At 42.4% G+C, this 26,829-nt stretch overlaps 1 protein-coding gene across 2 annotated transcripts; it reads right to left on the bottom strand.

The window, feature by feature from the left end:
* On the bottom strand, positions 1–26,829 carry nyap1 (neuronal tyrosine phosphorylated phosphoinositide-3-kinase adaptor 1). 2 transcript variants are annotated; one of them, XM_085420336.1, is made up of 7 exons: positions 26,760–26,829; positions 11,851–12,088; positions 4,859–5,229; positions 2,973–4,772; positions 2,637–2,879; positions 2,065–2,171; positions 1–1,454 (listed from the first exon to the last, which is right to left on the bottom strand). In XM_085420336.1, exons 2-7 carry the CDS (start codon positions 12,036–12,038, stop codon positions 1,011–1,013), a joined length of 3,153 nt encoding a protein of 1,050 aa, XP_085276462.1. In that variant the 5' UTR covers positions 12,039–12,088; positions 26,760–26,829; the 3' UTR covers positions 1–1,010. The 2 variants fall into 2 exon arrangements, with proteins under 2 accessions (XP_085276462.1, XP_085276463.1); XM_085420337.1 differs by lacking the exon at positions 26,760–26,829 and having other exon boundaries at positions 11,851–12,101.

Below are 26,829 nucleotides of genomic sequence, written 5' to 3'. Positions count from 1 at the left end.
GTTATCATAGTGAAGATTTGCTGTATGTAAAAGTTTGCCATGATCATCTCTACACTAATTTTTTTATTTTAGTTGGGATTTTTTTGTTTGTTTTTGTTGTTGTTTTTTTTACAATACTGTATGTCTATCGTGACATGCAGAGAATGACACAGTAAATATGACTTCTTCAAGTCTTAGATATGTATTGTAGGCTAGTTGACACAAGTTTTAATTATGTTGCTCCAGCGTCGGGAGGATATTGCTATAAAATTGCAGAAACGTTGAGAAAGTAAATAGATTTACATTACAAATATGCAAACAGATACAGTAGGTAGCTTTTACTCCTCAGTGATGATTATTTGCATCCACAATGACAATCTATTGATACCAAGACATCTCATATACATTCACAATTTCAAGAAACACTTCAGCAACTTATTTATGAGTCTTGCCTTTTCTCATCCACAGAGTAGTTTTTAAGCGTGTTGGACACCTGCTTGTTGGCGAAAATACACAATTTATGTATCAAGTAGTCAGGAAGAAATTTGGCAACACCGACTTCAGAAAACAACCCGCTAATTATTAGTTAGTTGGCGTCTTCCTTTTGTAGCAATAATACTGGTGTTTTGTGGCAAAAAACATTAGCAATTAGAACACATTTACATAGTGTACTACATAATACAGAGCAGATACAAATCCAATTTGTAAGAAATTCATGTAGTTTGATTGTAATACTTCTTATTCTTCACCTCTTAATCAGCATTTTTTTTTTGTTTGTTTTTTCCCCAGATGGGTTCAGAGTCTCCAGTACCCTTCATCAGTTACTGTTCACAGATCAGTTTATCGCACAATAAAAATGCTATCAAGGGTTTTCTTCTTGGTCCATAGTCTCCCATTCCCTGGTGGTAATTACATCACCAAAGCCATTTAAAGAATTTTCTAGTTTCTATATCCATTTTTACTCTCATTCATAATTCTGCCATCTTCAGCTCATCTCTTCTAGTGCTGTACTCGCTGGCCTGACTTCCACGTCAGATAGCCGTGTCCCACACAACGGCCTGTGGCCTCTGGCAGGGAGGTGTGCCAGTTTTACGAGGTTCAGGTGTCCGTCTCCAGCTAGGGAGGATGGGCATGCTGTCCTGCTTGCACAAGCTTTTGTCAGGACGCCTGTGTGCCTTGATTTCTTTGCACAGGCAGCGCTTACGCTCGATGACTTCCAGCAACTTGCCGTCTCTCTGGGTCTGCGATGTGGATGGGGTGGTGACCCCACTGACAACAGGTTGTCCCTGTGCCAACTGGGCGAGCTGTTGGAACTGCAGCTGCAGGTGGTGCTGTTGCTGAAGCTGCTGAAGCTGCTGCTTTAACTGCAGCTGCTGCTGGTGTAGCTGAAGCTGCTGCTGCTGCTGCCGTGACACACCGGGACCACTGGGACTGCTGGGACTGCAGGGTACTTGAGGCTGGGCCAAACTATGCAGCTGAACGCAAAAGGGTTAAAAGTCAAGTTAGTGCTTTCATCTAGTCATTTATCACATGATAATATTTTCATTTATAAACCTACATGATTACTGCAGTGGTGTTACCAGTAACAGCTGGTCCTCACACATGTAGGAAAAAAAGAACTGCAGTTCCTGCAGACAGCCACCAGGATGCAGTCCTGCTGCATCTATTACAGTTTGAGGGAGGGTCAACCAGACACATGCAGACAGTCTCTGCAGCACACTCAAACTGCGTCAGCACTTGCTATGGAGCCAGAAACCGGGTGAAATGTGCTGCTAGAAGACTGCAGTTCACCTCTCAAAACAGAGTACAGCATGTTCTCTAACCCGCAAAGGCCTCTGATTTACTGATTGAGTACTAACCTACGTCATATACCTTTCTCTTTTTTTTTTTTTGAGGCAGGCCAGAACCTTATTCTGCTCAGTGGGCATATCTACCAGCTAAAAATAGATCTGCAGGAGCTGTGTCTCTAGCAGTAGGGGAAGTAATAATGAGAACAATATTAATGTTCACTCTCAAATCTACCTGGGATGACGGTAAAAGAAACTGTAGTTTTAAGGCTTGGTGAATATAATACAGTGCATTCACCTGATTCAAGGCTTCTCGTGCTGGTAGACTGCTCTGTCTCTGAACGTCTCCTCCACCCACCTGTCTCACTCCAGCAGCAGAGGAGGAGCGACCCAGCCGCCCCACTTCTGTAAGGAAACAAACATTACATTGTGTGCCTGGTAATGGGAGCAGATGGATAGAACTTCATTTCAGCACACAGAGCTATGTTATGTGGCTAGACTTTTGATCTGCGACACAAACTCATTGCTCATTATTTAAGGTACTAAACAGTTACTGTCTACTTACCAAAAATTAATTATTTTGGTGTTTATTCCTGATTCAGCAATTATTGTCTTTTCGAATGGTACCAAAATAAGATAAAAACAGGAGTATTTGTTCGCACATTCCAAGACAAAGTTACCGCAAAATGTCATAGAAAGGATGCAGTCAAATCCAGAAATGTGACAGGTCACAATTGTTAATATCCTTTTAATAAGGGGCTTACCTATTATATAAATTACAATATATTAAATGTTTAGACCTTATAACTAAATTCAATTAAAATATAAGCTTTTAAAAAAAACAAAAAACAACCCAGGGTGCCTCCCTACCTCCGTTGCGACAGGCAGGAAAGGTCTGGCAGGGAAGAGGCAGCCCTACCCTGGGCAGAGCTCTGAATCCTAGGCTGCTGTCAACACCGGCCAGTGACTCACTGTGTCCAAGAGCCCTGCTTGTGGACCCACTGAAGTGGACTGGGATGCCTGAATGGCCTCCCCGAGACCCTATTCCAAGCTCTTCCTTGTCCGTCCTTAACAGGGCATCAGCACTACCGTTCCATGCCCGGCCTTCATCCTCTGAAAGAGGGAAAGGAAAAGAATACAGGATTAATAGAACCTTATTTTTAATGGCATTTGCACTTTGTAATAAAAAAGCAACCTCTGACTTACTCTCTGTCTCTCTGCTGCCGTGACTGAAGGACAATTTCCTCTGCATAGGCCAGTAAGACCCGTCATCGGCGGATAAACTGGCACTGCTGTCCCAAGGCATGAAGCCAACTTTAGACTGAAGGGATGCAGACCCTCCATTGCTCTTGAACGCACCTTCACCAATACCAGTAAGACTCGAGGGCTGCTGCAGAGATGGTGTCTGAGAGCTGCCTCTCAAGCTCTCATAAGCCGGGGGCCTCCTGAAGCCACCGGAGGGGTAGGTCCATAGCAAGGGGCTGTCCGAGGAGGGCGGCTTGTACGCTGGAAGGCCGTGAGGCGTGTGAGAACGGAGGTGTGGGCGAGAGTGAGGACGCTGGGATGAGGATAATGGCGTGGGGGTTGAGCTGGTGCTGCTTTGAGGCGTTTGGCTGCTCGTGCTGGTAGTGATGTCCAACTGTAAAGAGTGTGGACCTCCATCCCTATCACGATCCCTTTCTCTGTCTCTGTCTCTTTCCCTGTCCTTTTCCTTATCCTTATCTCTATCCCTGTCTCTATCTCTGTCCTTGTCTCTCTCTCTTTCCTTGTCCCTGTCTCCTCTACCCCTATCCCTTTCTCTGTCTCGGTCCCTGTCTCTGTCCTTTTCCCTGTCCTTATCCTTCTCACCTTTGTCAGACTTCAGGAGGAAGCTAACTGACTTGCCCTCCTTGCCTGTACTTGAGGTTTGTGTCTGGACTGTGGCCTGGTTAGAAGCCTGGGAGCTGCTCTTGGTCGGCACAGGAGAATCTCCTCTTTCTGGCTTCCGATAGTGATGGTAGTGTGAGGGGCGATGGTGAGGGTGATGATGGTGATGGGAAAAGGGGGAGGTGGATTTAGAGGAAGGAGGCAGGGGCGTGGAATGACTCCTGGCTCTCAGTCCAGGAGCTGGGCCTAACTGGGCGTCTCTGCTGTGCTTGTCCTGCTGCGCTGCACTGCCTCCTGATGATTCCTTGGAGCCCGACAGGGATACAGGAATATTAGAAGAGGCCGAGGAAGAGGTGCTCGCTTGTGTTGTTGCGCTTGATGTCTGAGTTCCCATTTTAGTGGAAGCAGATGACTTGTTCTGCACCCCGACCCCACTGGAGGCTGCTGCAGGCTGAGGGAAGGCAAGCAGCGGGGGCCGGTGCTGTAGAAGATTGGGGAAAGGCGCCGGGATCTTTGTGTTTGATTCTTGCTCCGATTTATTCCCTTGCAGCAGATAGGGTGTAGGAGCTCGTGGCGTGTGGGGGCTGGCAGAGAGGACCTGGGGCACTGGGGTGGAGGATGCAGAGGCAGGCAGAGGAGATGAATGGGAGATTGATACAGTAGCTTTAGGTTTGGAATAGGAAGGGGAAGAAGAAGATGGGCGTGGCAGCGAAGAGGAGCTGCTGGCAGAAGAAGGTGTCACATGAAAGTGTTTAGAGGTTTTCAGTTTCTCGTGTTTGGGAGGGAGGTGTCTGTGGGACTCCCTGTCCTCCTGCATTGGATATTTCATCTCCTCATAGATTGCCTCACTCTGGTCTGAGTCAGAGTCCGGTGTTGTGGCCACAGGGGTTACAGGGTGGGGTGTGGCCGTCTGACTGTCTCTGGTGAACACTTGGCCCACCATTTCTATATAGACTGGCTCATCATCCCCATCTCCTGTCTGAATCTGAGAGTCTGATGCCTGAAAGGGCATTGATGTGGCAGAAGGAGGCACACGTGAAGGAAGAGGGTCAAAGGAAAGCTGGGTGCTGGGACTTCTCTTGGGCTTTAAAGGAGGCACCTTCTTTGTTCCAATCTCTCCAGAGTCAGACTTCTTCATGGCTGCAGGGAACAAAAAAAAAGAAAGCAATTTCAAAAGAACACATAATTTTCTCTGTAAAATATGCACCTGAAAACACATTTCCTACCATTCTTTTTCTCTGAGTGTTTTGCCTGGGAGTGAGTGGGTGGAGGCGGAGGTGGTGTCTCAGAAGGAGGTCCTCTGCTGTCAGCAGACGAGGAGCTCAGGCGAGTACTGGGGTGGCGTTTGGGTTTGGCTGGAGGGCAGCGGCCGCCGTGTTGAGATTGGGTGTCTGAGTAATCTCCATTCTCTAGACTTGTATCTCCGGCTCCGACAGCGTGGCAGGACTGCGAGCGCGGCGCCATGGCAGAGGCACAGGAGTGAGGGGACAGGTCCTGGGAGGCAGGCATGGTCATGAAACCCATTCGGAAGTGCCGTCGGAAAGAAGCCAGGTCTCTGACTTTGCCAACAGTAGCTGAGGGGTCATTTTGCGTGGAGCTGGAATCAAGGAACCGGGTCAAGAAAGTGTTAATGGAGGAAAAATACTGTAGCATGAAGAAATCATAGAGAGGTGTAAAACAGTCATGTAGTACTCCTTATACTGACCTCCCCTTTTCCTCACTCTCTCTTTGGTCTCCAGACATCGTCTTTGCAATAAAGAAATGCCTGCAGGGCGTCTGCTGCTGAGAAAAACACCCTGGAGGCTCCTTTACCTTTCTGTATTCCTCAATGTGTGCTTACCCTTCAGACACATTCAATTAGAAACCAATTGCCTTGTCATAAGCAAGGTACTCGTGTGCACTCTGCTACTGGAATTCCCTTAATTTTTTTTTTCACTCATCTCTCTCTTTTTTTTAAATATGTTTATATATTCAACCTACATCTGTTTTCTGCTCTCAGGATCACTAGAAGCATTTCATCTGTTACCATGGGAACAGTTGTGATTTTCTGGTGTTTGATACTTGCTCTTTGAAATCATCAATGACACAAGCTACTGCAGCAAAAAAATGAAACTGACAAAGAAAACAAAATCTGACAGAATACAGCAGCATTTCACTAAAGTGGGCAGTAGCTGGAATAGTATTTTTTTCTTTGGGGTAACTTACATATTTGCAGGGCATGTAAAAAAAAACAAACACACACACACAATATGTCTCTTATACAGTTAGCACAACAGGATTCAAGTATTTTTCAGCAGTCTGTGATCGAGCCTGAAGAGCACATCTTCACACAAAACACTAGTTACATTGTAAAAAGCAAAGCTGTCTCAGTCATCTTCTTCTTCTGAGAAACACGAGATAAGTCTTTGGCCAACTGAGATCGAAGTAAATTTATTTGCTTTAGTCAATAACATCATGAGCAAAACCACAGCACTGACACTAGGAAAAAACATTCACACGTGTGATAGAATTTTGTGTGTCTAATGTCACAGAAGAAAAACACACACAAAAAAAAAAAACAAGGAGCATATTTAGAAGGTTATATTCATATTTGGTCTAAATGTCTGATGTTGCACCTCTCATTCCTCCATATTTTGCTACGTAAAATGTAAATAGGCAAAAGCTTTCTTGACATTTCTTCAAGTAGTCTACGAGAATAGTTCTCCAGGCTTCTCGTAGGACATTCAAAGCTCTTTTTGGATGTTGGCTGCCCTTTGTTTTGATCCCACCAATTGTTCCCACACTGCTTCAATAGTGTAGAGGTCCAGCTCTGTGAAGGATAATCCAAGACTGATTGTGTGCCACTGTGTGTTTTTTTTTCTTTCAGATGTGCTTTTATTGCACTGGCAATTTATTATTACTCTCATACCAAAAAATGAAGCTCCTCGTAATCAGATGCTTTCCAGAACGCATTGTATGGTGAATCTCAATCTGCAACAACATGGCTCTTTTGACTGCATCTCCAGCACCACTGGCAGCTCCAAACCAAGACAGTGCTTCCACTATGTTTTACAAATGACTGTAGACTCTCCTGACCAACTCTGTACATTTTAAAAATAATATGAACCAAAAATGACTAAATATGAATGCATATCCAATATGCAATATTTCAGTCACACAATTTCAGTCGTGTGTCCAATATCTCAGCCTTTTCTCCTTGTTTCCTGTTTCCTTTCCTTAAAAATTGCTTCTTGACAGCCACCATTCCACGGAGACCACTCCAGATTGTTTCAGTGAACAGTTTCAGTGAACAGTAGATGGATCCACTGAAGGGCCAGATGTACTGTATCTCTCAGGTGCTGTGTCAGGTCTTTGCTGGATTTGTTCTATTTTTTAGAGACATGACTTTCAAATACTGAGTGCCATAGAAGATTTTCAGGTCTGCCACTCTTCTTTTGTCATCCACTTGTCTAGTTTCCTCGAAAACATACCATGTTTTTTACCACACCATGCCAAGATGTGCCAGGCTTTCAGTGATTAACTCTTCGGGAAACAACTTGTGGTGCAAAAAATGCTATTTTAAGCCGAAATGTGTTATATTTGACATTTTTCACACATTCAGCTAAAGAAATGGGAACAAGCTATGTGTTTCTGCAACAGGCTGGTAGTAACAAAGTGCCTAAAGACCCAATTTAAAATAGGTTCATTCCACAGTTGTATGTCATGTGCAGACAAATCTTTGGTTTATGTCTTAGGTTAAGTAGCTTTTTATACTTGAATGATCCGCAGGTCCATGTTAAAGGACTTAACACAGACCTTAAAAAAGACAAATGGAAACATCCCTCTGAAAATGGTCAGGTACAAGGAATGGACAGAAAAACAGAGGGAGAAAATGTCCAAAAAACAACTTTGGAAGACTGTGAGAAAGTCAGGAGAACTATTGGTCAAGACCACTTAAAGAAATAACAAAATGACAAGAAATTCTGGCTCCTTGGAAGCAAAACATAAAGAACTGTGTGTGTGGGAGGGGGATGCACTTGAGACTTTTGCACAGTACTGTAAATTATTCAGCCTAGTAGTTAATTGTGACATATAACTATGGGCCTTGCAGCGCTTTCTTTTAGTTCAGTTGCAATCCCTGTGAAGCACAGGAGACAAATGGGGCTTTCGATTTGCATTCAACATTTCAAGCAGCAGAAAATGCAATGAGGCTGCTCGTAGAGAAAAGAGAGGGTTCTGTTTTCCTTCTTCATGTGTGAGGCAGTGTGTGTTTATATAAGTGTGTTAGAGGAACAGAGTGCATTGTACATGTATCTTTGTATCCTTGAATGCCTGCAGAGACATGCTAGTGACTCTTCACAATCGACACAGATACAACAGGGCCAAATTAAGCCCAGAACAGAGGCTGAGCTGCTCTTTTTGACTGAAGTCTGTGTGTTTTTTCTTATTTCCATCTAAAGGAAGGAGCTTCCAACAGTTTCAAAATGAGACCAGACTCAGCGGTTCACAAAGTATCAGGACTCCCACTTCTATATTTGCTTTACCTTCCTTGCTGCTTCGCATTAAGCTCATAATCTGCGGGAGCTAAATGAGATCGATACCACCTTCATATCTGCATTTTAGAAATGAAGCTACAGCCAGCAGCTGGTTAGCTTATCTTACTATAAAGAGGGAGAAACTCTTAGCCCGGCTCTGTCTAAAGGTTACAAAATCTGCCTTTCATCACTTCTAAACCTCACTAAATGAAAATCTGTACTGGAGAATGAGATGAAGCTTGCCATTTCAGGACAATGAGCTCTTGTTAATTAAAGGCACAATATGATTCCTGTGCAAATGGGATTTTTTTTTATCATGAATACAAGACTAACAGAAATATTGGTCAAAACAATTTCCATAAACAATCTTTATGCTGTAATAACATCCTCTGTCTTGCTTTTTCTTAATGGTATGATTGCCAGCAGATAAATTTAATGTCTTGATCCCAGCAAGCACTAGAAAGAAGAAGAAGGTGATGTCATCTGCTTCGCCCTTTGAACCACACCTTTGGTAGAACAGACTCTTGAATACTACCTCCATCTCCTTCTCAGAATGCAAGATATTCCCAAAAGCTTCGATAACTGTGGCGATAAAGCGTTCGCTGGAGAAATCCAGTTCATATCATCCTACCCCTGTAGCAGCATATAGTCCTGTTTCTAATTCACCTTTTCACTTGGAGGCAAGGTTTAAGAGCGGGTTATGTTTAAACACCTAAATCAGACCTGAAAGAATGTTATTTTTGAGAACATCAAATCTGATTCGAAGGCAAATCAGAGCAGTCAAGTCGTCTGTTGTTAAAGTCAGGGGTTAATGCTGAACTCTAAGCGTGTGTCTGTCCTCATTCTGTTGGACCTCAGTGACATATCTGACACAGTATGCGACACTTTAATTGATTGCCTTAAGTTATGGGTTGTCACCAGTGTGGTTTCAAAGTGATCCGATTCTTCTTCTGTCACCAGAAGAAAATGATACAAAAAGTGAAAGTGCCTTATGGTTTAACCAAAGCAATCAAAGGCAGTCGTTGTGTATTGATTCTCTTAATGATATTATTACAGGGCTGTTTACTAGCATGTGAGAGTTTTAAATGCCCCTAAAGGAACTAAAGGATAAAACATGCCTTCCTTCCGTGACATTAAATAACCACATAGTGAATAATGTCTTTGAATTTTCCACAAGATGACAACAGCTGTCTCTGTCTGTGCGTGTCACTGTAGACAGTCACCTCTTCTTTTATGTTTTTTAAGTTTTTCTACTATCATGAGGCCGTGCTGACAGACACAACAAAGTGGGGGGTTTTTGAGAGAAATGAATGAGTTGTCTATTCAGAGCAACCTTTAAATATCTTTAACCGACAACTGTCGACCTGTTCAGTGTACCCCACCTCTCGTCCTATGAGTTGCCAGGCTTTCCCTCTACCAGACCACTAACACTTCCAAATCAGCACAAGAATTTATTAAAACTATTTACAGTTGTCACGACTGGGAATTGTTCATGCCTTGTGCCATAAGGAACTGTCTCTATTTTTAAAACTCATATTAAAATTCACCTATTTACCATTTGCATCTCCACAGCCGCCTGCACTTCATGTGATTTCTCTACTGGGAGCCTCGGGATGTTAAACTGTCTGTCAGTGCACAGCTTCCTTTATCCCTCCACTCTTTCCGTCTCCTTCTCTCTCCAGCCAGGTCTGCAGTTGCTGTCCTCCCTTAAGTCCGTTCGGTTTTCACCCCTTTTGTCCCTGTGCAGTTTTATCCCTGACCCTGTCCTGTTCGTAATTATCACCGGTCATGTCCCGCTTCCACCTCTGCTCCTCTGGCCCCACTCGGCTCTGCTTTCATCACTCATCGTGTCCCGTTGTCCTACTTGCTGCCCTACACCTTCACTGGCTTGATGCTGCCATGGCGTTGATCTCTGCTGCCAACACGAGGGCCTCCAATTACCGCCGTGAGTCATAAAGCAATGGATGGCACATCTAAACAAACTTGAATTGTTGTCTTTGATGCTCTCCTTCTCCTCTCGAGCACAAATAGCCCGAACCCCATGCTGAATTCGGTTAGTTATAGGTGACTCACATTTGAACAGCACATCCTTCCTTCTGCCCCCAAACCACATGCTCAGATACACAAGATCACTCACTCACAGGCTTTTCAGCACAATGCTGTCACGTGAGTGTGATGACGTTAGGTCTGTTTTGACCCTTTTGAAGAGTGCTTGAATTAATTTGCTTGTTTGGGGGGTTTGATTCTCTTCTTTCTTCCTGTATCTAAATACAAATCTGATCTTAATTCTGATAGTCCTGCAAAAATAAACAAATTATACTGGGCTGAAAAATCACAGAATTATGTGGGACTTTAAATATCGTTGACATCGCACTTCTGTGCTGTGATTTACTATGATTGCTTTTCTGCTGGAAGATTGTTTTTAAAAAAAAGAAAGAGTCTGGAGGTGATGCATCAGCAGCTAACTGTGTTCTACTGGTGCACAAGTTATAGCCTTGAACACACACTGCACAGTGTTTAGCAGCAAGTCCTCAATGCTACAGTGAAATCAAGCAGCTGCAGAAGAAGTATTCAGTAACCTCATAGTGTGAAAATAAAAGATCTACCTATCCTGCACGTCTCAATCATGAAACCAACACAAAAGTGCCTTAACGCTTACCCGCCATAAAGACAACATTTGATGCCCTCACTAATGTCTGATTCATTTTGTTCTGTAAGCAGGCCTGAAATATGACAGAATCCTCTCTGTTCAGAAAAGAGCTTTAAGGGTTATTCCTAGCAGGATAAAGAGTTAAACTTGTATTCTTTCTTATAGTCAGCAGGCGTTCAGTGCTCTGTTTACAAAAGGAACTGTGACTGGGTTAAAGTCTATGGGAAGCAACACTATTTTGCGACGCTTTCAGCACTTTGCTTGTGAATTTGTGGTCTCAATAGTTGATTTGAAACCATATTTTAAATCAAACATTCAAAGAAAACATAGCCTACTCTATTCTATCTGTCAATTTTGTAACTCGTTTTTTAATTCACTGTAAAAAAAAGAGAAAAAAAAGCAAAAGTCCCAGTCAGTAACCAGCGTTACCTGAGGCTTCAGATTTAATTGGTGACATCACGGTGAATGTGTCCATCTTTGCCATGACGTCCATGTGCAGAATTATGTACTTAAGAAAAATCACTCATTTAAATTTATTAATTTTTTCTAAAATCTTTTTTCTTTATTCCTTGTTTACTCTTTTGCTTCTGAAAAGCTGCAGGCCTGCAGAATTTGAAGGGGGCGTGTGCGTGAAATGTACATTAGTCAACCTATAAATCCTCACACTTGCTTCTTAAAAAAACAGTGAAAGAGTGAATGGCCCAGATTTATATAACATGTTACTGCCAAAAACCATTTGATTTCATATCCATGTACTATAACACTGTAGTGTATGCATTCAGAAATTACGCAATAACTCAGTTTTCTCATTTCTATGTGTGCTTTTGGCCCGTTTTTGCCTTGTGCAATTCAGCTCTACTAATTTATCTCATCTAAAGACCGTATTAACTTCATCATGACCTGCCGCTATGCAAATCTATGAGATTCACTTCCAGGTGAACCCTTCTGACTTCACGAACAGTGGCTGGAATTACGATTTTGAAAATTAAACTCGTTCACACTGGATAAGAGGCTTATATTTCCACTGAACTGAACCCTATTGTAATCCACTCACCTCTTTTTACTTCCCTCTTGGTCTCTCTGCCTCCAGTCCAACCGGCTCTTACGATACAGCAGGTTCATGTCGCTGTGGGATCGCTCCTCCTCGCAGCCTATCACAGCGCAGTGTAGCCGCTTGCTTCGCCTCTCTATGTCACGCAGGAAATGCTCGACTGCCACATCCTGGGCAGAGCCAGAGCTCATGGTATAGAAGAGGACTCAGGGGATGGCGATGTATGTCACAGGCAGCCCTCCTTTAGACAAGAGAAAACAGGAGCTCATTAATCATTTAAAAAAAAAACCCCCCAAAAAAAACAAGTTTAATAACTTTCCAGCCTGCATGCAGATGACAAGATTGACAGTGATTACTTTGTTCATGCGGCAACATAAATAATCAACTCCAAATTACTGGCAAAAGTTGTAAGGGAGTCATTGCTTATCACGCTCACTGTGTCATAGTGAACAATCCTTCCCATTACTCTACCTGGCAGCCGTCATAGCGAAGACACGGTGATGCATGATGATGATGATGATGGAGGTTGCAGCTTTGTTTACCCCTGCCTCTAGTGTATCACATGAAAACTATTTATACTTTCATTATCCAGTTATGAATATTTGAGTAAGCATGGTAAATCAGCTGCAGAGCATCTTTGGCTGCAGGCCCTGGGATGGCCTATCTAAGCCTGTCTACTAGCCAGAAAGTAATGCGGTTTGTCATATGTAGTGCATGCACAGCTTCCTACTCACGCTCCCTCCATGTGAAGTCAGGCTTGTTGTGGGGCAGATATCTGGGAGTCCAACAGTGTTTTCATGTTGGAGAACGTGAGTGTGCAGCGCAATTGGCTAAGAAAAGAGCAGATGTCAGCTGATGCACGATGCTAGTGTTTTTCCACCATAAATAGAAATTGAATGTGTTTTGATGGTGGACACTCAAGTGGTATCGTCGGTGCCCCTGGCATCAGCATGAGTTAAACAGCTTTGCTGGGGAACTAAATTGAATCAGCCACTTTACATGACATGCATTATTAAGCTAAGCTTGTTTGCAGTGTAGCTGGTGAGTAATTTTAATGGTCCGCATTATCAGATATTCTCACAAAGCAGAAAACGGGGGGAAACAAGCCATATGAATCAAATGTGGTGGAACACATGCGAATCCAGTTTAATGAGACCCGATTTACAATTAAGGTCCTATGATGCTTCACACAGCATGAAAATACATCAAAAAGTATATATTGACACTTTCCAGCTGTGCTGTTGTTTTCCTAATTCTGTAGATATTTTCGATAACTTAAGCAGTTTACCATCGTCTGCACACCATTTTCACTGCCAGTGCAGTAGCTCGGCTATGTCTTACTATAAAGAGAAAAAGCACACAGTGAGAGCAGCAGGCGCTGTCACCTGGGCCAGGTGGCATGTTGATCTGTGTACCTGTGTGTGATTCTTTTGTCACAGCCCAGTGTGTCATCCAGTGTGTCAGCGTGGCTACTGCTATTCTTGTACCCCACAGCTCTGACCACAACCTCGACCGCTGCTGCTGCCGTGTTTGCTGACTCAATGTTAATTAGGTTAGGGAGCTGTGACTGTAGGTTGGGCTTTTGTTAAATGGAGCTTTGATTTTGGTTTCTAGGATCTGGCAGCTGAGTAGGCAGCCCCACAATTGTCACATTACACCCTGTGGGTTGGTGTACAATTAGCCAAGCTAAAAGAACCGAGAGTCCAGCATCTTATATATCTACAGGCAGGTTTGTGTCATCAGACCAGGCTGCAAAATATTGTTTTTACAAGCATGCAATACGCTCATATAGGGTGCCTGTTATTAATCCCCAGAGTCACTTTCTAACCCAAATAAACTGAGAGCGTTTAGGAAGTTGTTTCAGGAGCATCTGTAGGGTCAGGAGTCGCTTGAATTCCTCATTAAAACCAGGAGGCAGATGGAGCCATGATTCACGTAACTCAATCTGCATGCAACGCTGCAAACTACTCATTCATGCACATAAGCAAACATCACACACACATACTCACACACACACATATTCAAGGCCCCCATAACACCCTTCAAACACCCTCTGTGTGTATAGCAGTAACTGAAAAAGCTCCGCCAATATGACTACTATAGAGAAGCGGGAATTTATCGAGGCACATCATAATCACCTATGTAAAATATGACAGTGTAAAACATTTACAGTGTGATTTATGAGCGTAACAAAAGTTATGAGTGAAACATTATGCAGTCAGGGGATTCACTCTGGGTGTACATTTTGTGGTATCTCATGTCGAAAACCTTTCCTTCTATAGCTGCTACTGGATTCACAGCACTGGAAGGCTTTGTGCTGCAGCCCTCTGCCCTCCAGTCTCCACCTCAGCAAGCGGTCCAGCAGTGTTGTTTTACCTCGCTGTGAGTGAGACAGCAGGACTGCAGAGTGGACAGACACATCATCACACTGGCGTGGCCTCGATAAAAGTGAAAAATTTCTACAAAACATGTATGTTTGCGTTTGCAGAGGCTGGATAGTTAACATGTTGCTAACACGTTGTAGCAAATAATTCAATAATCAATCTGTGACAATAGGTAAGGAAATCAGGGAGGGGGGGGGGGGGGGGTCAGGATTTTCTCAACACCATATTTTTGGCTCACTTTATCAGATATTTAGGAAACAGTGCACTATACACATCCTTCACTTTGTTTGGTTTCTCCTGAATACCAAAGCCATTCCAGCCCACATCTGTATGGTATCTCAGCACCTGAGCTGGACAGCAAAGCCTGAGAAACAAACAGAGGAGAGGAGGAGAAGAAGAGAGAGGCGGTGAGGAAGCAGTGCATGAGGATGGAGCAAAACGTTCAGTGGAAGAATGAGCAGCCTGAAACACACACAGCTAGGAGAGGAGGAGAGACAGAGGCAGCGGGAAATGGAGAGAGAGAGAGGAGGGGGCACGGTGAAAAATGGGGGAAACCAACAAAATAGAGAATCACTGATATAGCAACACGGGGAAGAAGACGAATATGATTAGGCGGGAAACGTACTGCCCAGACAGACTGACGGAGGGGAAGATAGAGACAGGGAGCATGGGAGCAGAGGGAATGTGCAAATGGAGGCAAGTGGAAGGGAGAGAGGATAGAAAAAAAAACAGTGAAAGGCAGCCAGACGACAAGAATGGGGGAGGGAGGTGAAATCAAGCCTCTCACACTAGTCGCTGTGTGTGGTCTCCTAGCAACACTGTCAGCATCTCTTCCTTAGCCGCTGAATATTCACAAAGCAGGACGTCAGCCTCATCATACAGGATGATCCCAGGGTTAAACTTCACTGCAGCTTCATTTGTACCTGACTCTCTCAGGATCAATAAATATCACATGTTTCTTAAATAGCACAGTATGTATCTTAGTAGTATCTGTACTGAGCTATACAGGGGCTAATATTAATTCAGGCAAATACACTCAAATGATAACGCTTAGTATTTTAAATCCTATCAAGCCAGATTTGAACCATTTTCTTTTTCAATGAGACAAAGATTAATAAAAAATACTTAAGGTGAGAATATACATACCAGCTGATATACTAAATACTGTAAAGAATTAAACACCAAAGTAGGAGGGATGTGAAATCCCACCTCCTTCTTCTCAAATAGCCATCACAAATGTTTTTACAGTTAAACGCCAACTTTCACATTGGCTGGATACACATTATTGGGTGAAACAGCTCATTACTTCTTTCAGCCCAAACCATATCAGCTGTTTTTATGTCTATGATTTGCTTCAGTCTGAAATACTTAACTCCAGGCACAGAAATCTATTCAGTTTCTTATTATGCAGGAAATCTAAATCTGATAGAGTCAAGGCTCATTTAATGTCAAATGTAAATGATGACTTGTGTTGAGCACTTTCCTTAACAAGGTAACATCTGGTGAAGAGATGCTTTTTAACAATCGAATGAAACACTCATTTATAGTAAACATATTACAGCATGATACGAGAGCTTCCGCATAGCACTAGGGCACTAAATACATTATTATGGGGGGGGGGGGGGACTACTACATGATCATTTAAAGGTTATTATAAGTTTAAACAATTTTTATAAACTCCCTGCAAAGCAGAGGAAAAGGGATTTAACAAATTAATCCACCAAATCATATCACTGCACATATTTTTAGAGCACTATAAAATGCTTAGAGAGTGAGATCAGATACAAATCTAATGTCTGCAAGGTAAAGCCACAAGCCAGTTTACTTTGGTTATCGGAGCTCAAAAGACAGAAAGTGGGGGGGAAAGCAAACCTGAGCTGTGTCCAAAGATAACAAAATTCCCCAGCCACTTCCTCTGAAGATCACTAATTAACACGCTATATCACATTTATTTATATAGTGTGTTTAGAGGTGCTGGCAGGCATTTTTTTTTTTTTAGCATAGTAAGGCTTGCTGTTTTCCCACTTCCAGTCTTTGTGCTAGTCTAATATAGCAAGGTTTTTTAGCAGGTTTTTGGATCTTCCCATGAAAGAACTCTCAAAATATTTTGTTAAATTTGGTTAATTTCAGCAGAAAAATATAAAAAGTTAACGCGACGCAGAGACGGCGCGTGGCAGAGCGACGAGCACTGGTCAGTTGTCGAAAAGTTGCCTTTTTGCAAGTACAAACATGCTTGCAAATATATTAATGGCCAGATTTTTCTCACGCTTTCTGTTTACAGAAACTGAACTTGCAGTGGGAAATGCTGTCCTAAACATTTGGTGAGTCAAATCCTTTAATAATTTATGACAAGCTGTCCACCTTTAACGCATCTGAACGCGGGAACAATGTCACATTCATAAATTCTGCTGTTTTGGGATCAGAAGGAGAAGATGTCCATTTGGAGCACTGATAAATGATTCATGATCAGCTCAAGAAATACTTTGCACGTGTTGTTTCTCCAGAATCAGGGTTAAACTTGTTTAATGTCAGGTTCAGTCAACCGCCCGCTGTGTAGGACCTGACTTCGGCTCTTAAACACTTAAAGATATTTCTGCCTTTAAAATCAAAGACCCTTTACACTCTGGCCAGCTAACCTGCAGGCCAGAAAACACTCCAATTGACACCTATTGCTTTGTGGGCCCGTGCACAAAAACAAATCAATGTAACCCTTCCTCAAACCAAAACAATCACTTAAAGTAAAACCTGTGAATGTGTGAGCCTGTGCATTGTGTGACTCACAAATTTACGTTTGTGTGCGGTGTGTGTGTGATGGGAAGAATTCTCTCAAACCACAGTCACTACTTTCATCTGAGGGTTACGGGGGTTCAAGCGTGCCTTCGGCTTCCCTTCGTGCATTGCTGTTGTGTGCTAAATTCTCTACAATATTGCATTGTGCAGTGAGATGCCTGTGGATGATGAGAATGGACAGGAGGAGGAGGAGGAGGAGGAGGAGGAGGAAGATGTATCATTTCAGGACAAGGATGGAAGGCTGGTGCATAAGAGATAGAGAAATGTTCGAGATGTCTTTCACATGTTTTGGGCATGAAAGAACTGCAAAGCAGCTATCAGGAAAAACTGGGATGTAAAAAAATCAAAAAACCCTCCAAAACCCTTAATGACAAAGTCATTGCTTCAAAACATTAAACACACAGAAGACACATGTACACTCACTTAAAAGTATGTGAACGGGCACTTCGCACACTTTGGGTTCTCCTCCTCAGCGTTGTTCAAACTGAGTGACCACTAAATCTTTCATGGAGCGCTACCAAAAATATCCCACAAAAAGCGCTTCCCTGATTCCTCAGGATACAGCCCTGAGCCACAACAAACGTTCAGAGATGCTCAATGTATGCACCTATTCGCCCAAGAAATAAATCCACTATTGTTAGAGCAAACAACACACGGATCGTGGATAGAAAACATGACCAGTCACAGCTGGTCAATAATAAAATAATTGCAAAAACAATGGAAATAATGTCGCTGCAAACGATGTCTTTCTGGTCAAAAAGAGGCAGCGAGCCAATGACCTCCCAATCTCCAGCTCCCACCTCAGCTCGCCCTTGCCTTCATCATCTTCTGCTGGAATCTGCAGTAACCAAGGTGACCCACTGCACTTAGCATACATGAACACTTAACAGCTTGCACATTCGCAAGCATTTACACAACACTGGGCAGATTTTCCTTCGGTCTGCAGCTTGTTGTTCTATCACATGCATAAAGGGTTGTGGGAATATCAACTCATACCGCAGAGATAAGATTCAGAGCAGACTTTTCTCCGGCAGCGGCATGTGGACGCTGACGAGTGCCGCCACTAGATGTGCTACAATTTAAAAACCGAGCAGGGTCCCTTTAAGTTAGTCTGGCTTTCGAAGATTGCATTAACAAAAAAACGAGGGAATTCACATCATATAGAAAAATGTAGTCTCTGTTTTGTTTGTCTTTTCATCTGGCTGTTGAAACCCAGACTGTGAGATATAGCGCCGCAGGGACAAGAGTAAGAACTGTGGAAGAGGGAAGAAAAAAAACTCCTTAATGCTTCCACTTGTGCATGAGGGGAAGAGCTCCACTCCGCAGCTGCACACGCTTCACTGAGCCAGCATCCTTCTCTACCCAAGATCTGACTCATTTTCGGATGTGGATTACCCTGCAATATTGTCTTCCTGTTAGTTTCTTCAGCTTAAAGTCATATATTTAGATATCTAGTTTACAAAATTATCGTGAAAATATCCAAGTAGATAAAACTCAAGATGCTCAGTTTTGAGCATCTTGCCTTTCTCTGTTAGGTAGAAAGGCCTGTTTTTCAGTAAATTATATCCCTTTGCATGTTTTATGTATTTTATAACAGCCAAAACCAAAATAATCTGCAGCTCTGTGGGTGTCCCTTCCCCAAACATGACAAACCTTATAAACTATTCAGCAACAATTAAGCAAACTCAAATAGCCAAAAGCAAAAAAGGATCAGCTGAACATCACTAAAAGCTACACATATGATTTGCCTCACAGCAGTTCATGGGCTTGACTCACATCTTCCCAGAGCTAACGCATTCAAACAAGCAAAAAAAAAAAACCAAAGAAAAATTTTTTGCCTCTGGCTAGAGAACAATGTCCAGAGATAGCTGCAGAAGAATAAAAAACAAGCATGAGGACTGAGGTGATCTCTATTCAAAAATCAAATCAAAACATCGCCACACACAAGAAAGCATCAGAACTCTCCCCCAGTTAGTCATACTGGAAAAACAAAAAACCTGCATGTCAGACCGGCCTTCGTTTGATTGACAGATGAAGCAACGGCAGCGTTGGTGTGATTAGCAAAGCCAGGTAGGCCACAAGTGGTCTTCCAACATTTGAATCAGCCTACTCTTCGTGCTCAACATCCCCCGATAAGCGAGTCATAGTGTAGGCTGTACAGGATAAGCACACACATGCCCACACACACACAGCTCTCCCACTCATCGATCTCATTACAAACAAATCATATCTCTTAGGGACCATGTTATGCACCCCATAGTGTTCAAGAGCAGGACAGTAACTCACGACAAGAGGGTTTTGTAACACATTAAGACATGACAAACTTTACATGATGTTAATAGCTGGTAAAAAAAAAAAAAGAAAAGAAAGAAAAACACACACACACACTTAACTGCCAGCTCTTTTCTGTCTTTGTATAAGGTGAATAAAATCGCAACAGGGACTTTTTAAAAGTGTTGAATCAGGTCAAGTATGTCTGAGAGCTTTTCAAAGCCGTGCAAACTGAAATGAAAGAGAGGTGGTACAGGTGTGTCGTCCATACAGGTATGATTGGCAGGCTTTCAGCAGGGGGGTCTCACTTGAGCAATTCCTATTCTTGTCATTCCTGCTGCTCACTGTACTGACAGTGATGAAATGAAAAGGCCATAACTGGGGCAAATGGCAGGTGATGGCAGATTACACACTGCAGGGGGCCCGATGGAGGCAGTGCTTTCATACGCTGTACTCGCGTTGTGGTCGCGTTGGACACATGGCCAGAAAAGGCAGATGGAAAAAAAAAAAGTCACTTATAACAAGATGATTGTGAGATACGTGTCCAAAAAACAGGAGTGTGATTAACATCCTCTGCGTCCGCTTTTGATGTACCTGCTGTACGTCTTGCTCTCTTGCGCAATAATGCTCAAAAGACTGCGAGAAAATGTGGCGAGCTGAAAAAGTGCCAGCTGGATTTTGAACTAAAATGCTCAAGCGTTTAAACTCGTTACAGGGTTTAAAATACTGACTTTTAAAAAATGAATTATTTCTCAAAAGAAAACGGCCCAGATTGGGGCAAAGATAAAATAACCTGCATGATTCAGAATCCCTTCCCCAATCCCAACAACTCATATTGCTTGTGGGACCCCCCAGCATATTTTTTGTGTGCAATTAGCTGGAGTTCCTTTTGCTGCCAAGTAGCTGAGCAGCAGCAGTCTTTTCTCTTTTTTTAACAGGACAAGGCAAAATTGCTCTGACATTTAAAAAGCATATTTAAGTTACACTACAATTAGAATTTACATTTCTGAATGTGCGATCGCCAATTTCCAACACTGCTGTGCTCTCAGTTTTTGCTGGTTTACGATGACCTTTGGCAATGTCACAGACAATAAATTATCACTGTGAGACACTCCTAAGACCATCATGTCTCCCCATCAGTTTGAGACCCACTCACTCACACAATACAGCGACATGTGGAGGAGCAATATTTGCGGAACATGATACGCTTTTGATTGTTTGCATCACACAACTGCCCCGATTAACACGTTTCTGCCTCCTAATCGTTTAGCAAACATTAATGAAGGTCTCTTGAAGGTCTTTAGCATAAATGTAAAACATTAATGAGACCGGGGACATTAATATAACACTATGGACCACTTTGGTCCATTTATGCATGCCTAAACATGTATAATTTCAACAACAAAAAAGAAAAGAAAAGCTGCATTGTGTCCCTCCTGTAATTTCAGATTTTGCCAATTACTGTTCCAACATAATGACCCTGAAATGACTTTGCTAACAGCTTCTTGCCAAATAATAATAATGATTAAAATAAAAAAATAAAAAAATTTGAATGGCTCATAAAAATGTGTAAATGTGTAAACTTATGTTTTGATGAAAACATCTGCATTTTGTTTGCATTTATTTATGATGCTGCAAAGACACAGATGCACACAGGCGGCTGGTGATTAACGTGGCTTGAGCCTGGCGCCAACAAGAGAGGAGTGACTGCTGGCTTCTAACTTTATTTATTTTGCATGGTACCATGCAAATGACTTTGAAAGGTTTAATGAGAAGAAAACAGAGGGGAAATGAACAAAGATGAGTTGCCTCAAGGAAATCATTACCACACATCATTACTCTTGACTACACACTGCAGTGAAAGTGGATGCTCTAAGATACTCACAATCCAGAAAAAAAGCATTTAAATGGGGCATTTAATTTAAATTTTCATTGGTTAATTTGCCCATATACATTCAGTCATCCTCCGGTCAGACAAGGGACAGACGTCTATGAGCTTTTAATGTGAAGAGTCACAAAGCAACAGCATCCAACAAAGTGGACGCAGAGGGACGTCCCAGATAAAGCACCGAGGAGTCATTTGTAGCGCAAAATAATAGCCCCACCTCGTCCCTCAGTGCGTGCAGGGTCTGCCTATTATTCTATTATATTTTGCTGTGTTTTTGTTTTGCTTTTCAGAACCTGTATTTAGAGCAACACAGAAAAGAAGAGTGGCCAGTATTTCAGTCTTCTCTACTGAGAAAAAAAAGGAAAGAATTTATAGTGGGGGATGAAGATGAAGAAGAAGAAGCTTAATGAGAATCAATTTAGGGTTCTTTTATTTCTGTGTAGTCTTGGAGTAAAAGGGGAGGAAAAGCAGAAGACAAAGTGGGGCAGTCATCGAACAATGTTCAGGTCTGGGTTTGTATCCAGGACATGGTTTGTAAATGGCATGCCCTTTAATCAAGAAGCCGCTAGAGACCTTTACCTTTAGCCCTATATGTACTCCTATACACTGTGTCTGCTTAAAATAGCTACATGAAAAAGTGAGTCTGATCTACAAGCAAAGGCTTTAGTGTTAAGGTTTGACGGGCACTGGTGATATACTGGTTTAAAACTGAACCAGGAAGCCTGGTAAATTTTTATTTTATTAAATTTTTATACAGCTTTAGATTAAAGTGGATCTGTTTTCTGTTTCCTTCTTTTCTATAAACATATACTTTTACATCGGGGGAAATCACAATAAACATGGCCAAAGTTTGAAATAATGAGATCAGCATATGTCGGTGTTTGTTATCCCGGTGAGGCACAAGCTCGGGCTTGAGACAGCTCTACACACTTTCTATTCTACAAGAAGTCAGAGAGAGGGGATATCCCATCTAAGGCACACGGTTCTGGCTGTAAGCACCAAAGTCCCACTCCCTTCTGCTCTGAACTGTCTGTTTAAAAGGGGCAGCCAATCAGGACAAAGCTAGCTTAAAGGGAATCCAGATCTAAGAGTAGAAATATGGACCTGGAAATGAAAATGTTGCATTGACTTTGTGACTTTTTTCCAAGTTTAAACATTAACCTTCCTGTCTGAGTTTCGACAAACAAGGGGAATAAACCTTAGCAGAAAAATAAGGCCCAGACTGGTCCTTTTGTGGTGTCCTATGGGATGTGTAGACATTCTTATGAGGGCCTATCACAGGATATCCTCTGCTCTTTCAGCTGTGAACATTTTTTAATCAGTCTCTTAGAGTTCTCATTATTTAGCAAGGTCAGCGCGACATTATGGCCAGAATTACGCTACATTAACAACTGATAACTGTCGTATTATCAGTTATGTGACACAAAAACAGAATATCAGCCTCATCACGGGGTCATATATTTATAAACCAGAATTTTTTCAATGTGACAAAAAAGAAATACGTCCTTAAAGATTCCTGATTTATAAGCATATAAAGCCTTAATGACTTTTCTTTTAAACCCACAGCTCTCCTCTAGCATATCCACAACACAAGACTCAAGAGAATATCACAAACTTTCCTCAAAGCATCTGAATCTCCCTTTGTTAAAGATTCCCATCAAATATAAACTGACACAGGAGTGCCAGTAAAAATACAAAGAGGATATGCTGTCATTTTAGAAAGGAGCATGGGCAGTAACAATTAATAACATGGATTTAAACTGATACAACACTGCAAAAATCTTAGTTTGACCAAAAGGTTTTTTAAAATGTGTGTAAACCATAATTTTACTGTTAGATTTTACAAACAGAAGCTGAAAATCTACCTGTTTGAGAAGCAGGAACACGTGAATGTGTAGCATTATTTCACTAGCTTACCTTAAAAAATGAGTTAAACATGGATCAACATCATATGTTGCTGCCGTTTGAGAAAAAAAAATGATGTTCAGCTGTAGTATTCTTTTGGTTTTTCATCACTTTTGCAAGCATTACATTTGTTGAACATATACGGGGGGACGTGAAGATGAGCGACAGAGGTACAAATGTGGCCAGACTTCACCCGGGAAACCCACTGAAAAGATGTGAACTAAATATACACCAAATAAAGAGGAAGAGTTGATCAAAATGCACTTTTTTAACTGTCTGCAGTCACTCACATTGATCACAGTCTGTAACAGAGGAAATCGTGGTCATTTCTGATTCCATATGTCTCATGTTCTTCCTTAAAAATAGCACTGTATGCTAACATTGCCCACATTACACTATAGTATTACTTTTAACAGCATGCTAATATTCAAACTCTAGGGAAACAATCTGTTTTGGTGCTTCAGTTTAAAAAAAAAAACAACCATTAGTGCTCATGTAGACACGGGTATCTACTCCACCAGAGAAATGGGCTTAAAATGTCAGCATCTGCCAAGTCTGTCTCTCATCCATCAGTCCCCTCACTCTCTGTGTTTCTTTCCTATTAGTCCCCTCTCCTCTGTGGCCACGCATAGGCCATCCCTCATCCTCACTGGATCCAGTAATTTCTCATTCGTTTTTAAATCAGACATGATGCACACAGCGGGCTAGAGCAGCTGAGCATTTCCATCCTCTTGATGGAAAGAAGCTCAAATGCAGTCAGAATCTTTCTTTCCTCATCAAAAACACTTGGGACTTCCTTTTTTAAATTATTTCCGTTAGTAAATAACAACAATAACCTCCGCTCAATTTCATTTCTTCTTCAAGTCTTTTGCTATATTTCATGTATTTTTTAAAAGCTCTAAATATTAATTTAGTGGGATAAACCTCTCTGGGATTGAAGGGCATGAAATGAAACCCACTCTATTTAATTCCCACCACTTCCTGCTTTTAATACCACAATAAAATGACTGCGGCCCGCAACGCAGAGCTGCCACTTCCTGTTTTTAATCACATTTCGCTACAATCACATTTTGAGATCACTAGGTGAGCCCGGCAGTCAGTGACAGGTGGTCTGAGCACCGGTTTTCTTCTGCATGCAAAACACACTGCACAGCATGCGTAGCTCATAGCCTGCACTCAATGACCCCAAAGTCACAGCTGCTCTCACCCAACCCCGATCCACTCTGTAGCTAGGAGTGGTTAAGCCAAACTGCACAAGAGATGCTCACATAACTGACCCTGATTATGTGCATCTGTTAACCTAAGCTAGATTTAAATGAACGTATAGGAAGATTTTGGTCTTATTAAGCTCCAAGGTCAACTGGGACTGGCTAGTAAATAGTGTCAGTCTCAGTTTCAAGCAGTGAAGTATTCAGTCTTGCTGGTCCAGCATCTTTAAAGGCAAATGATTACATTAATTGCACATTCAAAGGGGAGGCCTTCATTATTCATGTTGGGACTGCTTTGTCCTTTTTAAATGCTTTTATTTGTTTTGTGGCAGGCAGTTAATACCTACAATAAACTGTATGGATATTCCATTTTCTTCCAACATAGCTTCCTATCTGTAATATTTTGAAGCAGTCTAATTACAAGTTGTTTTTTGGGGTTTTTTGTGTTTTCTTGCCTTTCTTCTTCTTTTTAGGGTGGACTGTGACGAAGAAATCTCTCAGCAGGAGTGCTGTTCAGAGGCTGTTTAGAGGCTGTCACGCCCGGAAGGCGGGTGGGGTATGGGTTGAGGGGGGGAGACATTGCTGACTAGCCTTAATTTTGCGTTCAATTCACAACTTCTCGACGCTTTTGAATCGTCTTATGGAGGATCTAAGGAAGAACACTGCGGCAGTTGATCGAGTATTAATCACCAGATGGCTTTCCCTTTAGAAAAGAGAAAGAAATCTAGTGATGTGGCTCCCTCCATCCAGACGCCTGCCTCTCTCTCCCGCACCTCCAAGACGCGCCAACACATCCTCACCTGGATGCGCACAAACAAACGCACACATACACACACACGTCACCCCTATACTCACAATCAGAGTATTACCGCCCGTTCACACACGCACGCACGAACGCACACTCAAAAACACACAACCGTGCTGCATTTACGGACTCGTATAATCCGTAAACATGCAGATGTTTCCCATCAGGGCCATGCAGATTAAGACCGCCAAACACTGCCGCCCCTGTCACCGCTGTGCTGTAGATATTTTGATTAACAGCGCCGTGCATGCTTCAGCATCAATAGTCAGCTGATGCGGGCTTGTTTTCTGGTGAAATATTTATACGGGGATGTCACGACTGTACACGAGCTGTGGGTTGTTACTGCGTGGCGATGTGGCGATATCTGCACGGATCTTTTACGTTTGGGGCTAAAATACGGGCCTCGCATTGAATGACGCGAGCCGCGAGGCTTCAAGGTTGAACAATTTGGCTAGTGAACACACGGCGGCTCGCTGTCACCCGTGCACTCTGGTGAAATTTACGCGTAAAAATGCCCGACGTCCCTCCGCAATATACCATGTTTTCATTTGCTAATAAGGCAGACCATAACCACCATAACCACGACAGCTCTCTACGTGGGCTAAACGATTTTGTGATTTATGCAGCAAAAACAAAACACAAATGAAGGTGTGATACCTACCTTGATAGCTGTAGAGTCTACGGCTGGCGCAGAGGTAGACTGTGCCGATCGCCTAAACCAGTTGCCCAGACTCGTAAAAAAATCAGACAACAACAAAACCACGCCGGTTGTTGATGACACAGCTGTCTTGGTAAACAGAAGGGAAGGGAAATGAATCCTTTCCCAGATGTGTCAATTGACGTGGAAATAAAAAATTAGATATTCAGACGCCGATCACCGGACTGACGCCTTTTCTTGACGTGAAAGGTCTTCCATTTTTAGGGGGATAAACGGCGCACTGTACTACCGAGGATCGCTGTAGACTGGCCGGTGCGAGATCTTATTGAAAACCAATATGCAATTCAATGCGACGTTAAAATGCTCCCCAGCCGACATCATCCTTGTGTCTGTGTTTCTTTCAAAATCATCCGCAAAAGAAACACGCTCACAAATGCGGGGATGAACAGAAAGAAGAAGAAAAAAAAAACGTCAAAACAAAAAATGCGCAGATGTCAGCGCGCTGTGCTGGTTCAAGCGCTGGGCATCCTCACTGAGCATTCGCATCCATATTAATATTCATACAGTACTTCCTGAGAGCAACCCAGTGGTTGTTTTGAGAAAACTGATTCCTGTTATCCTGCTATTTATCGCTCAGTGAAAGTGAAAGCCACAGAAACTGCTCATATTAACAGCACACTCATTAAATGTCCTTACTTTTTTTTTTTAAAGGCTTTTTATGCAAACAACAAAAAGCCCTTTTATTTCACCAGAGTGCTGTGATGTGCAAAAACAAAGTCAGCCTGCCATATAAAACATTGTAGGAGGATCGCGGTGATGTAATGGAGGATAAAATACTATTAAGTATAAAATAAGCTCGCCAAAAAGCCCGCGCTGAGTACCACAAAGTAGGCTAAGCCGTCAGAGGAATATTAACATTTTGTATTAACTGCCTCCAGATGACCATGCAGTGAAAGCAAAAAATATTAGAGGACATCATAATATTAAATGTGAAAATACCCACTGTTTAGTGCAGATATATTTTCTTTCATATTTCCCGGTGATGTGATCAAACACTGGCATTTTCCTTTTTC

This window comes from Rhamphochromis longiceps, linkage group LG10 (assembly GCF_057381845.1).
Source record: "Rhamphochromis longiceps isolate RC_006_pf linkage group LG10, R_longiceps_female_GT1.1, whole genome shotgun sequence".
NCBI lineage: Eukaryota > Metazoa > Chordata > Actinopteri > Cichliformes > Cichlidae > Rhamphochromis > Rhamphochromis longiceps.
Note: the sequence above shows the minus strand (reverse complement) of the source record. Positions and strands in the feature narration are given on the sequence as shown.

Bases quoted from the DNA above. Each gene is read 5' to 3' on its own strand.
- nyap1 (XM_085420336.1), bottom strand. From the start codon at position 12,038: ATGAGCTCTGGCTCTGCCCAGGATGTGGCAGTCGAGCATTTCCTGCGT. The intron at 2,880-2,972 runs GTAAGTCAGAGG...TCCCTCTTTCAG, and splicing joins CGGCAGCAGAGAGACAGAGA to AGGATGAAGGCCGGGCATGG. The intron at 1,455-2,064 runs GTGAATGCACTG...TTTTGCGTTCAG, and splicing joins CACGAGAAGCCTTGAATCAG to CTGCATAGTTTGGCCCAGCC.